The 13,873-nt window shown below is 44.0% G+C and overlaps 1 protein-coding gene across 1 annotated transcript; it reads left to right on the top strand.

The window, feature by feature from the left end:
- Positions 1 to 2,724: 2,724 nt before the first annotated feature.
- LOC136509013 (zinc finger CCCH domain-containing protein 55-like) lies at positions 2,725 to 4,486 on the top strand. Its single transcript, XM_066503808.1, has 3 exons — positions 2,725 to 2,810; positions 3,641 to 4,322; positions 4,430 to 4,486. The coding sequence occupies exons 1-3, from the start codon at positions 2,725 to 2,727 to the stop codon at positions 4,466 to 4,468; spliced, it is 807 nt and encodes a 268-aa protein (XP_066359905.1). The 3' UTR covers positions 4,469 to 4,486.
- The last annotated feature ends 9,387 nt before the right edge of the window (positions 4,487 to 13,873 follow it).

The following is a 13,873-nucleotide window of genomic DNA, read 5'->3' on the forward strand; positions in this document are numbered from 1 at the left end:
AATTTTCCCCATTCACCATATGATTACTTGAAATTATCTCTCAATACCCGCAGCAATGCGTGGGGCACTCACCTAGTTACCATACCCAACAAAACCATAATGAGCCATATCCAGGGTCTAATGAGCAAAGCAAGCTAACTTAACCACAGAGCAGATGGAAAGTGTTGATGCCTATTTCAAACTACATCTCACCAGTCTTCTTGTGGCACCATTTGTACCTATGCTCACATGAAAATTGTTTCAACATTTATGTCTGTTGTTTCAATACTTTGAATATACTATTGAACATAATTGATCTTCTTTGTTAGAAATTTGAATCAACAATTTCAACAATTTGGGTGCCCTATTTCAACAATTTGAATTTTATGTTTTAACATTTTGCACTGGGTGCATTTTAAACATTTGGAGTCACTATTTCAATACCTTTTGTTGCATCTTTCCAGCATTTTGAATTTACTATTTCAAAATAAGACGGTTGGTTGCATCAGTTGTTTTAACAGTGTCTATATAAAATGTTGAAGCTTACATATCAATATTTTTAAATGGGTTTGAATAATTGTTGAATTAAATATTTTAAATATATTAAATTGTGAACTACAGTAATGCAGTGCATTTAATAATATAATGACTAGGGAAAAGAAATTAAAATCTATCTAATAAAAAAGAAAGGGCAAAGGAATAATCTAGCATGAACCTCGTGTGTGCCTCTCTGTTGCTTGGTTGTGTTGGTCCAAAGGCGTTACTAATATGGACGATAGATGGAAAGTAGCTCTCTTTCTTTCTCTCCCCTCCCCCCTTCGCCCGGTTCTCCATTGTAACGAAGAAATCTCAGGGTTTTAAGGTAAGTCATTATCTCCCCTTCTCCCAACCTTCCTAGCTCCCTCCTTCCTTTGCCCGCTAGTTTTTTCAATCGAAGAATTTTTAATATTTTTATATAATTCAATACTTTTTGGCCCCTTTGGAATGGAGGTGAAACACAGGAAAAACAGTAGGATTCAGATTCCTTAGGATTGAAGTATTGTAGCAGCGTTTGATTCATAGAAAAGCTCCATAGGAAAGATAGAGGAAAATTTCCTACACGGCTGATTCTATAGGGGAAACAAAAGAAACTTTCCACCCAGTTTAACCTCATTTTTTTTCTACTCCTACTCATAGGATCGAGAGGCAAACAACTCTATCATCCTTGCAGGTGATCCCCTACGTAGGATGGGTCCGGCTCCCAAATGATAGATTGATAGGCAGGGCCCAGGTTGCTTGATCCTTGCAGATAATTGATTAAAAACAGAAGTGATCTACCACTGACTTCACTTGAATCTAGAAACCCTGTGTTTTCCTGTTGGCCATCCAAACAACTATACTCACTAAGGCCGCGTCTGGAATGAAGGAAAATCGTAGGAAAAGTAGAGGATTCGGTTCCAGAGGAAAGGAACTGCGTCCGCGCGTTTGGAACAAAGAAATTCAGCAAAACCTTTCCAGAGGAACGGTGACAAGGCGTGTACTTTTGGAGGAAAAAAAGAATGCGGACCTCTTGGAAAACTTTCCTGCAATGCTCGTGCGCTAACCAAGCTTGTCACAGCGTTTTTCCTGTATTTTGGATTCCTGCGTTCCAAACATCCCTTCTAGTTATTTCCCGCGTTTTTTCTTTCCTCTGTTTTACCACTATACGCTCACCCCATTCCTGCGTTTTTTTCTATTCCCGTGTTTTTGATTCCTGCGTTCCAAATAGGCCTTAAATTCCTCTGTTTTTCAATCCTATGTTTCACATTTGCATTCCTATCCTATTACTATATTTTTCCTGTTCCTTTGTTTTTTGAATCCTGTGTTCCAAAGGGGCCCTTAAGGTAAATCTTTTTCTCAATATTATCTCTTTTATTGTGCTCGCCTAGTTTTACATGAAATGTTTAATTAAGTTTTTGGATCTGATTGTGCGGAGGCTAGGTAAAAATTTCTTTTAGTATTTTTCGTTTCTAGACCCATTGTCAGAACCATGAGAGGGAGTTGGAGATAAAGAGAAAAGGTGTCAACTGAACACGCCCTACGATGAGGTAGAGGGTTTGGGGAAGTGGAGGGAGGTGGGGGGAGAGAGTGTGTGAAAGGTAGTGTTGTGTCCATAGTATTTAATAGTAACTTGGGTAGAAGTAAAGAGGAATTGGACTAAAATAGTATGGATTGTTGTGCAAGGACGACATCCAGTTCCGATAGTTGGGCCATGGGACACATTTGAGCTTGTAACATTGTTTCCACCCCTATTTGCAATTAGCTCCTCCTCAATATGCTAGGTGTGAGCTGTCAAAACTGATAGGTGGAGGTCAGCTCATCACATTTCTTGCCCCTTTGCAATCAACTCGATCATGTATAGTTTCATTTTGCCGTCATCTTGGTTTTGCCTCCAGGATCATGACTCTGCATGCACATTGTCTCCTAGAAGAGTAGTGAGCTCCATAGGCCTTGTCAGTGCTAATGATGATCTTTTGGACTTTAAGATAAAAATGCTGTCTGTTTATGCACATATACAATTTACCTTAGCCACGAGACATGATTTCATCATAGAGATTACCAATTTTTGTTTCTTTTACTAGTGACATTATCCTTTATTAAGCCTGTGATCACTACATTCATATTTTGCTAAAAGCTTCAGATGACATTTTGGATGAGCAGTGCCGTGTAGCTGAAACTAGTTTACATCTTGTAGTTCGTCAGATTAATAACTGAAGAAAAGTTCAGATGAAGACATCAGTTTGCAAGGAGTGGGTCAGGGCTGATGCAATCAAAGGAGGATCTTCAGAAAGTGCTGTGAACCAGTCCCACAGGTATAGTTGAACAAAATAATTGTTCTACTTAAGCATGCAAGTATAAGCATTTTGATCTTGTGTTAACTCCTCATCAGTTTACTTCCTGACTACCTTTTACAATGTGCGAAAATTTTTGCTTGTGTATTCATAGACAACCATGCCTTCACGTTTTCCAGTGACAAATCGAACTTCTACTACCTATTACCTTATTAGCACCTGAAAGGCTCATGTGCTATCAACAATGCATGAAAGGCTCATGTGCTGCCTTGCCTAGTCAGTACAGAAAAGTTATTTTTTCTGTTATAAGAATTGTGGCTAGGTGTTTGGCGGCACCATCCTGTCTACCTACTCTAGGTACCTTGCCCTACCTAATTGCCATTCACCAACAGTATAATATGTTCAGAAAATTGTCTGTCACCATCAAAAAGTGTGATGAAATTTTTAGACTTGCATTGGGATGGATATTCAGGATACTCACATGCATAAAAAATGGGTAGACCTTATGTTGAATGACCTGGTAACCATACCCATGGGGAACCAAGCCAGAGAGGAGGGGCTCGTAAGCTAAGACTTGTGCATGCGTGTATTGAAGTACGCTGCCTTATTTGATACAGCTTAATAAAACATGGCATGACTAATGCTCACTATATTCATGGCATATATGAATTATGATACAAGCAACTAATAAATTACAACATTGATTGTATTTTTATGTGTACTGTGGAGAGTCTATTATTTTAAATATTATTTTTCTGTATGTCAGACATCTGTTTAATAGATCTTCAAAGCTTTTACAGTGATCCAAACGTAATATAGCATAATTAGTTTTAAAATGTTTGTGCTTACAGAGATCTGGAACTGAACAATGGCAAGGCTCCTGTCACCGCCCATTCAGTATCAAAGCAATCAACCCGGCGTAGTCGGGATCCAAGGCTAGCTGCATCTCTACATACTCGACCCATGCAGCAAGAAACATCCATGATCCAACCAGCACTTTCACCTCACCGGCGGGTCACTATATTAAAGATAATAATCGATCCTCGTGATGGCCTCCCTTTACTCTTGTCCCACTCGGTTGAGCTTACTAGTCATGATCCAGCAAATCAACCTGTCCCAGCCATGATCTCTTTTCCTTCTGGAGTACCGATTCATACGTTCAGGGTAAACCACTCTGTAATATTGTCTCACACAGTTGAAGTAACTGACCATCACCATGCTCCCAACTCTGTGGTTGATCCTTCAAATAGTACCAAAGGGCAACCCAGTCATAGTGGTGTGAAGGACAGAGAAGCTCATGATGATAATCAGACCATGGTGCGAATGATGTTTAAAACTGCACTAAAAGAGTTTGTGACTAAACAAATTGAGAAAACAAGGGACCAAGGCCACACAGCAAAAGAGTTCAGTGATTTCATTGTGCAGAAGACCGTGGACAATATTTTGCGGTTGGAAAAAAATATCCCCAGCACAGAAGAGAGGATTGGAAAGTACTTGAGCCTCTGCAAGGGAAAAATAAAAAAACTCATACAGGTCGTGCACATTATCCAACCCGTTCACTCTTTTTTAATGTCATTGAGAAATCGTTAAAGTGGATACTTATGGTTTTTTGTGTTCTCACTAAGCCATGTTGCATGCAGGAATACTTTCACAAGTACAATGGAAAATCTCTTCAGTGAAATTTGTTGAGCCAAAAAGATTAATATGGGTGCTTAAGTTGTATTTGGATTGAACAATTTATTTTCAGAGGGTTACTGTGCTTGTTTATTTTGAGGCAAAATCTCTTCAGTGAAACTTGTCTAGTGGAAAAGATTAATATGTGGGCTTGAGTCTTGTTTTATATGTTGGGATTGAACAATTTATTTTCTTTATCTCAGTTGCAGTGGCTTATTACTGTGCTTGTTTATTTTGTTGCCTGACTGCTGATGTACTACCTACCTAATGGAACGTTGGGTTTTGTCTGGTCAGATGACACAGGTATTTTACTGGGCCCTGTTTGCTCGGTGCGACACACAACCTCAGGGCATTATACCCATGACTGCAGTAAACAGGACCTGCATGTTACTCTTCACAGGCTGATGTATTTTTGCCCCTACTTGCACAAAGTAAAATTCATGTAGATATATAGTTTACCGAAATAACGCATAATATTCAGGGCCAACCGAAGTAAAATGCAAATATCGAGCTACAGTCATTCCAAGCAGGTGTAGTAGTGAAATGCCTGTGCAAAATATAAGGTTTGTTGGCAGCTCGGATTCATTGTTTGCGTTTTAGTCTACATACCAACTGGCACTACATTCTTTATTATTTACTTTGTGGCTTTGTGTGTGCCATTGCCAAGAGAGAGATAGGTTAGCCCGTCCTTTGCACCGTCCCTATGGTCCATTTTTTTTTTAGGAAACAGGAGCGGCCGAAGCCCCTACTGAAATTTTATTGAGAGAAGCAAAAACAGAGTACAAAAAAGCAGAACAGAGGGGGTCACTCAAGAAACAAAGAAAGAAATAAAGAAAATGAGGTCAACTACAAATTGCGCTCTAGCCATGTTTCAATATTTGGGAGGTACTTCTTCTTTGCGCGCAGGATAACCATGCGAAAGACATTCTTGAAAATGAACTTGCATTGATCTCTTGAAGGTTCTTCTGCTCTGAAAATATAGTTATTTCCTACATCCATAGGTTCCAGCAGACAGGGATGATGATCTCCATGGAGAAAGGGACATTCAGCTGAGCCTTGAAGTGTTCCATAATCTGAAAAGGATCCAGAGAGGAGGGAACTACCAGCCCAAGGAGGCTCCAGCAGGATTTTGCAAATTCACAATGGAGAAAGAGATGCTCATCCGTTTCTTCAACTGAAAGATTACACAAAACACAATTGTAGAACTGAAGGAACATATTTTTTTCTTCGGAGGATATTTCTAGTACTGAGTCTGTCATGAGCCAAAAGCCAGAAGAAAACTTTATGTTTGTGTTGACATGAAGATCTCCAAATCCACTTAAAGGTGGGGTGCACCCAACAAGAACCTGCCAACTGCTTGTACGCCTTGCTGTCCAAAAATCATTATCAATCGAGGGCTGAAAATTCTGGAGACTCTTCCAGGTTGATGAATTGCTCATAAGCTTCTACTGTGAGGGGAAGATTAAAAGTAGAGATGAAAGAAGGGGTGGTCCCAACTTTCCTGTCAATGGCCCCGTTCGGCTTACCCAGAAGCCGGCTTGTTCGGCTCTTTTTTTTAGCCGGAATAGTGTTTTTCTCTCACAACAATTCAGCCAGAACAGTGTTTTTCAGCCAGTTCAGCGAGCCTTCAACCAAACACTCAGCTTCTCCTCAGCTCATGCTATAGCCATTCATAGCACAGGAGGTCGCACAGTTTCTTCTCAGGTCAACATCGTATTCCTAGCATTCTCGTGTAAACTAATTGTAGCTTAGGAATGGCCCCACTTCGCCTTGGTCAGGTGGCAGTCTCTTACGAACCAGCACGGCGGTGTCAATTCTGCATACATATCTACCTGGAGGGCAGCTACCGTTCTTCAAGCCTCTCTAACACATGCCACGACATGGAGCTTTGCCTCATTCCCAGCGCCATCAATCACAAGTCTGCTGGCGCCTCCCATTCTTAATAAGCACTATATGCTAATTTCTTAGAGAAAATTTATAATGGTTGGAAAAAATATAAGCCATCCATAAGGTAAGATCAGACGGTACAAAAATAGGAGGTCCCTCTGTGAAAGTACTCAAAAGTACTAAATAGATGATGAAGGTACCAAAAATAGACGGGACCGGTACCAAAACAGGTGCACCAATTCTGCATATTTCTATATTTATATTTGAGTTAAATGCATGGGTGGTCCATCAACTTGCGCTCTAGTTTCACTTAGGTCCATCAACTCTGAAAGTAGGTTTTTGGGTCCATAATCTTTGTTAGTGACGCATTCCTAGCTCATATCCCCTTTGTTTCAATTTTTTAACTGACGTGGCACCTCCGGATCCAGGTGGACGCCACACATACGCATATGCAGGTGCATGCATGACTCTCGGCGCACGTGCCCCAGGCGGACCTCGCGCTCGACCTGCTCACCGGCTCTGAGACCTTCGCGTTCGCAGCGTCGCTGCTGCACCCACGCGGTGCCGTTCGCCTGGTCGTCGCACCCAAGCGGTATCTCGCAGCCGGGGGAGAAGCCGAACCGATATTGCACCGTCAAGCCCCCGCAGCTCCGCGCGCAGCTGCCGTTGCCCGCGGCTGCCGCATGCAACAGCTGCAGTAGCCACGGCAGGAGGAGCGCGGCAACCGCGGCCGAGGTGGCGGACGCCGACTCCGGGTGCAGCAGCGACGCCGCGAACGCGAAGGTCTCGGAGCCGGTGAGCAGGTCGAGCGCGACGTCCGCCTGGGGCACGTGCACCGAGAGCCATGCATGCACCTGTATGCGTGTGTGCGGCGTCCACCTGGACCTGGAGGTGCCACGTCCGTTAAAAAATTGAAACAAATGGGGTATGGGCTAGGAATGCGCCACTAACAAAGATTATGGATCCAAAAACCCATTTTCAGAGTTGATGGACCTAAGTGAAACTAAAGTGCAAGTTGATGGACCACCCATGCATTTAACTCTTTATATTTTATTTGACAAGGCTAAATCAGTAATTAGCATCTTCATTGAACACGCACTTGCGGCACCCAGCCAGTGCACACAGTGCCGTGCCTAAACCCGACAACCTGTCCAGCAACGGCGGCGACGTCGACGCGAAGGTGCCCAGTGGCGGAGCCGCTCGGCAGGTACAGAGCCCACAAGAAGCGCACTCCGGACAGCTCGAGGCCCAGGGCAAGATCGTGCACGCCACGCTCTCCGCCGTCACCGGGGCCTCACTGCCAAGCGCGACGCAGGACGCTCCCTGAATCCCTGATGGCTGCTCGTCGAGCCACTGTAAGGCGCCTCAGCCATTGTCATGCTCACACCTCCGTCACGGTGATCGTCCAGCAGCAGGAGGCTAGAGGGCAGGACAAGCTTTCGGTAGAGCTCTGCGAGCAGTGGAAAACACCCGGCCGGGCTCCACCTGACCACCTCCGTCCTCCGGGCAGCTGCACGTACCTAGAGGACGCTGCAATGCTGCACTGCTGCGCTTGGTCCGCCACAAGCGCTCGGAGTCTGCGATGCCGGACGCGTTGATCTAGGAGGCAACAGCGATGCAGGCGGCATCATGTCGATGGAAGGGGAGGGAAGTTGGGAGGGGAACCAGTGAACCACCTCGGCATCGACATGAAGTCATCGAGACCTTGACGGTAACACGGGGTGGTTGACCTTGTCCAGACGTGATTCGAACTCGCGAGCATGGTGGCCGTAACGATTTGGAACGTCGCTCAAGCGACGAGCAGGCTGCAGGCGGGAGTTCAGGGCGGCGACATTTTAGCCCGGGCCAATCCGAAAAGAAACCTCACGTGAGAGGCTTAAGGCCATAATCTCAATTACAAATACACCCCCTATAATAAATATTCCATTCTATAAATAATCTTTCTCTAGCTAGAAAATAGAAAAAACAAAAGTACCTGAGGTACCATTGGTACTTTCCCAACCATGGTAAAACAGCTCTCTTACTTACTGTGTGCATTTGTAATATGGAAAGAGGTGCAACGTAATACCAGAGTATAGAGAGTAAGGACACCCTATTGCTCATGGCAGGGATCGAGCTATATATCCTACTGTTGGTTAGGTTGGTGGCTTGAGAAGGCGTATATATGGTGGTTAAGTAGCAAAAAGGAATCAAGATAGTTAGAAATGTAGTGCCCGAGCTGGAAGTAATGTAGTGCTACAGCATTGTTGTGAAAGTGTGGGTGGTAACTAATGGAGAAGATTGGTGGTGACTGGTGATAGAGCAGCAGTTGTTGCCATCTTGCAAAAGTGACTTGCATTGATAGCTCCTTGTGATTTGCTTTTGGACATCGTCACTCTTGAGGGGATGAAAATGGATCGGATACGGACGGATATCACCGATATTACATTTGTTTTTATATTTCTGTCCGGATTCGGATTCGAATACGGATAGTGTCAATTATGTCGGATAGGATACGATTAGATATCGACATCATAAATATGCGATTTGAGTATTCGGATACGGATACGGTATCGGATGTTGGATATCCGGACTCGGATACGGACAGATCTCAACCTCTCTAAACGGATTCGGTTTCGAATACGGTCGGAAAATATCCGTACCGTTTTCATCCCTACTCTTGAGCCATGTGTGCCGTGCACATCGTGATCTGTTTAGGCGACACTGGTTTTCACAAAAAAAGAGAGGAAGATATGGGCAACATATTAAAGTATCGAGTAAAGAAGGGATAGGTCTCTGGTTCATTTTAATATTTACTGGAGTAGTTGACTCCTTTCTTCTACAGACATGCACAAGTATTTGCGTAGTATCAACACATAATTAATGCAGTTTCCATTCTTGACGCAATATACAATATCTTCAAAGTGCTCCGTTTGAAATTTTCCTATATTATTTTTTTTGAATGGATGGCAAGAGAATTGCCGTGATTTTCATTGAGAAAAAAGGGGATTGAAACAAAAAGAAAGCAAGAAATGACACCATCAAACAGCCCAACCATGACTCCCAACGAACCAAATATCCAACCGAAAACAGCCACAAACACTACCAAAATAAATAAAAAACAACCAACAACAACAAAACTAAAAACAGCTACAAACACTAACCAAATATCCATCCCGAAAACAGCTTCTGACCGCATTGCGAATTTGAATTGTTTTTTTAGATAAGGGAACCAAGTTCCACACTAGTACACCAGAGATTTGTACTGGCCGTGGAAAACTGATTTCTACTGGCGTTTTTACGCACCGCCACTGTGAAAGCACAGTACAAATAACATATTTCTACTGACGTTAAAATAAAATCCGCTAGTATAGTTCTATTTCCACTGACGGCAACGTTATATAAGCAGCCTGTAAAAATTGATTTGTACCGGCGGTTAAATTATGTCAGCCGCCTGTAATACAGTATTTGCACTTGTTGTCTGTTATGACATCCGCCTGTGCTAATTGTTTGAAAAATAAAAAAAAATAGCGGCTGTCGCTGGATGTCGACAGCCATGCGGTGCCCATGCTGCTGCTGCTCGACAGAATACAGGATAGATAACATTCAGTACCCATGTTCATCATTCATAATGTCTCTAAAAATCCAAAGAACACCATTTCTTCACCAAAAGTGCACTTAATTATCATATAAAAAAAACTCAAAAAACAACAAACAATAAATGACGAATGGAGGACGATGAAAAGAGCCATGAGACCGTCGGCCGCCACGCATTTCCAGCACCGCGTGGCCACCTTGCCGGGCCTCCATTGCCGCCGCGCCGGAGCAGAGGACGAAAAAGAGAGCCATGCGAGCGTTTGCCACCGTGCCTTGCCAGCACCGCGCGGTAGCCTTGCCAGGCCTCCATCATCGCCGAGCTAGAGGGGAGGACGAAGAAGAGACCCATGTCTACATGAGACCATTGGCCGCCGCGCCTTGCCAGCACTGCACGGCCGCCTTGCCGGGCCTCCATCGCCGCCGCGCTTTGTCGGCGTCGCGCATCATGCTGTGGCCGTGAGTCAAGGTCGCACATTGGGGCTGCGCCGACCTTGGCACGCGACGAGGCCGTGACATCGCCGGCTTGCTTGATGTGCTGGTGTGGTGTGTTGGCGGTCCTCAACTCTAACTTCTAACCGCCAAACTTCACATAAAATATGCTCAAATGAACATCAAACTTAGAACTAGGTCTTATAAACTAACAAAGTTTCACAAGTTTTGGTGATTCATCAATTACAGGAGGACATTCATGGAAATACACAAAAGGCTAAGAATGCGCAAAAGAACAAAGCGTAAATACCATCCTTGCAAGCCGAACGGGAGAAGGCCAACTACTACGCAAAACCAGGCCCCAAAGATGAGAAGAATAAGGCCAAAACCGAAGCAAACCATCCTCACTCAACACCAAACACCCAGGGGCCAAGTCCAGACAACCAGAGGCTTTCCAGACGAAGGCAGAGCCAGGCTGGCCCAACAAGTGGTGCGCCCACACCCCTGGTACGGCCGCATCCCCACCTAGCCTGTTTGGCCCAAGCTTTGGTCGGTTGACACTTACCGCCTTGCCCAACGTCGGTGCTAAGGAATGGTCTAGGTTCATTGCACCTAAACGTCGGTTTGCCCACATTAATGAGAGGATCAAGCATATTCCAAGAAATCATTCTTCCTCTCCACCTATAAAAGGAGGCCACCCCCTCCTCGTTCAAGACCACAAGGATCAAGAGCACCTCACTTGAGCATCACTCCAAGGGTTGAAGCCCTAGATAGCTAGTAAAGTTAGTAGGGAGATGTGAGGGAGAGTATGGGGAAGCGCCGGACTTGTTGGCAGTCTCGCCGAGCTTGTACCTCTGTGAACACCTGTACCTCAACAGAGCTTTCCGCTAAGTGAGTATTTGTGTTTCTTATGGAATTAATTCTTTAGTATAGCTAAGCTTTACTCTTATTTGCTTGCGGGTTCCTCGTCCGTTCTCATAGCGAATACTCTAGTAGAGGGCCCTGATAAAGACGAATAACCCTGCGCAAAGATAGAGTAGTAGTCGATAGCATAGACATGATGTCTAGGCTAGAGGCTACCTTTGTTTACCTCATTCCCCACGGTTGAGGGGTAGGCGGTAGGTGGTGACAGCCCTGTCCATCCCTTGTAATCCCCCACATTCGGGTTCAGTGTAGAGCTACAGGCCGGGCTCACTTGGCAGACCAGGTGCTACCCGGTGCTCGAAGTAAGCGAGTGAAAGTAGAGTTTATCTGTCCTTAGACTCTAAAGCCATAGGAATCCATCTCTACCCTTTTCCAACTTTACCCTTGTGTTATCCTTGGACAAATTAGCTAGAAAAAATACCTCTGTTCCCTATGGAAAATATGATACCCTGAATACTTCCGGATGAAGGCTACAATGGTAATTCCATGCGCTCGTAGATTCTCTCTGATTGCGTTAAAAAATACCAACAAGCTTTCTAGCACCGTTGCCGGGGAACGGTTGCTGTATTTTCTTCGAACCAAGTTTGTCCTCGTATTTGTATCTTTTCTTTTTATAAAAAACAAAATATTTTCATTTATCATTTTTACCTTGAAGCCAACTCAAACTTCTAACCTTTCTGCTTCGAAGGGCGAGTTCCCTAAGCCACCTTCAAAGCCAAACCTTTTATCTGGCTATGAACTCCGTCCGACTTAATAGCCATAGTTCGGGCACAACCCTTCTCAGAGCACGATAATGAAAACCCTTGCCAACACCTGCACGAGTTCGAGGAGGTGTGTTCATGCCTAAGCATCTCAGGCATGGCATAGGAAACACTAAGGTGGAAACTATTTCCCTTTTCTCTCACGGGGAAGGCAAAGCAACGGTACACTCAAGCTAGAGAAAGCATGAATGGGGATTGGGAACAACTTAAAGATAAATTTTACCTTGCATTCTTTCCTATGTCCCATATTGTCCCTCTACCAAGGGCAATCCTCGATTTTGAGCAATATGACGAGGAGTCTATAGGTGTAGCCTGGGCTAGGTTTTCAACGTTAATATATGCTAGCCCAGACTTGTCTTTACCCGATGGCGTATTGCTGCGTCTCTTTTGTTCAGGTCTTGACATAGATGCTGACCTATGCCTAGACATGACTGCCAGAGGTTGTTTTACGCACAAACCTATGATGGAACAAGTGAAATTCCTTGAAAACTTCCTAAAAAGTCATACTTCTTCCATCATGAAAACTAGAACCCTCCAGGCAAAAGTCATGTCAATTGTTGAGGAGTCCTCATCAGTCGAATCCAAACCTGTAGCATCCTTAGATTTGACTCATGAGCCCTCACCCAAACCACAAACACCAAAGGAAAGATTAATTCGTCCTTTGGAGTTCCCTATCGAATTCGAGGATTATGGCACTACCTCGAAACACTCTTAGCATGAAAAGCACGCAAAGGAAGTTTCCCCCAAAGTGCGACCATCAAAGGAATGGTTGATGGAAATGATACGCTCTTCCGAAGCAATTCAGATTCTTTCACCTTCCACTACCATACCTTTTTCATGAAGGGAACTATCGTAGAAGCCCTGCACAACCCCACAGTCAGGACTAGTATCATGTCATAATTCCTTGCAAAAATTCTTTTGGGCAACATGACGCTAGTCTCAACCAACAAACTTTTCAAAAGTCCCTCAGGACTTATTTGTAGTGTAGTGGGATTGTCAAGGCCGTGCCAATTGAAATTGACGGAACCGAGGTTCACTTAGACTTCCACATCTATGCCATCCTCGATTTTGACCTTCTTATAGGCTACCCTTCCAAAATGTTTTTTCAAGAAAAACCATCCCATTGGAGCCTTAATGAAGGGTTTGGGAAAACTGCTTCCGCCACTCACCCAGATATCCCAATGGCAAAGCATCATCCCAACTATGACCCATTCGAGGAGGTGAAGTTCATATCCCTGTTCATTTCACCTGAGCTTTCTTGTGAAACTGAACATCCAACATCATGCTCACTCAAACCCAAGCCATGTCCCTCTAGCCATCCAAACGTTGTTCTCGATGGTGGTCAAGATTCAACGTTGATCGTACATGATATATCTTTTGAGAACAAAAACTTGCTTAGTACCACATGCTTCCATGAGGATCTCAGCCATCTTTCAATCCCCGTTAGCAAACTCTTTAAGAGGATGGTTGTGGATGCATTCATTTATCATAAATGCTGCAAATCCTGTAGTTGCACTGTGGCTCTAACCTTACAGCTTGAACAATAATGTTAAATGCTTGGTGGTGAAACTAGGAACTCCACCACCGTAGATAGCTGCAGGATGAAGTTCCCATGGTCAAGCTTATGACCATAAACTAAGCACTGCCAGGAGATACCCTTGATTATCATAAAAAAATTCTTGTCAATAAAAGCAAGAACATGCTATCAAGTTAGTATGCACCTTCGGGTATTCTTGGTTACTAACCTTTTTAGGACAAGATCAAGAATAACAAGGGTACATACCATGTTAGAGAACATGGGAGCTACATCAACCATACACCTCAATGCTCTTT

Source organism: Miscanthus floridulus, chromosome 15 (assembly GCF_019320115.1).
Source record: "Miscanthus floridulus cultivar M001 chromosome 15, ASM1932011v1, whole genome shotgun sequence".
Lineage (NCBI taxonomy): Eukaryota > Viridiplantae > Streptophyta > Magnoliopsida > Poales > Poaceae > Miscanthus > Miscanthus floridulus.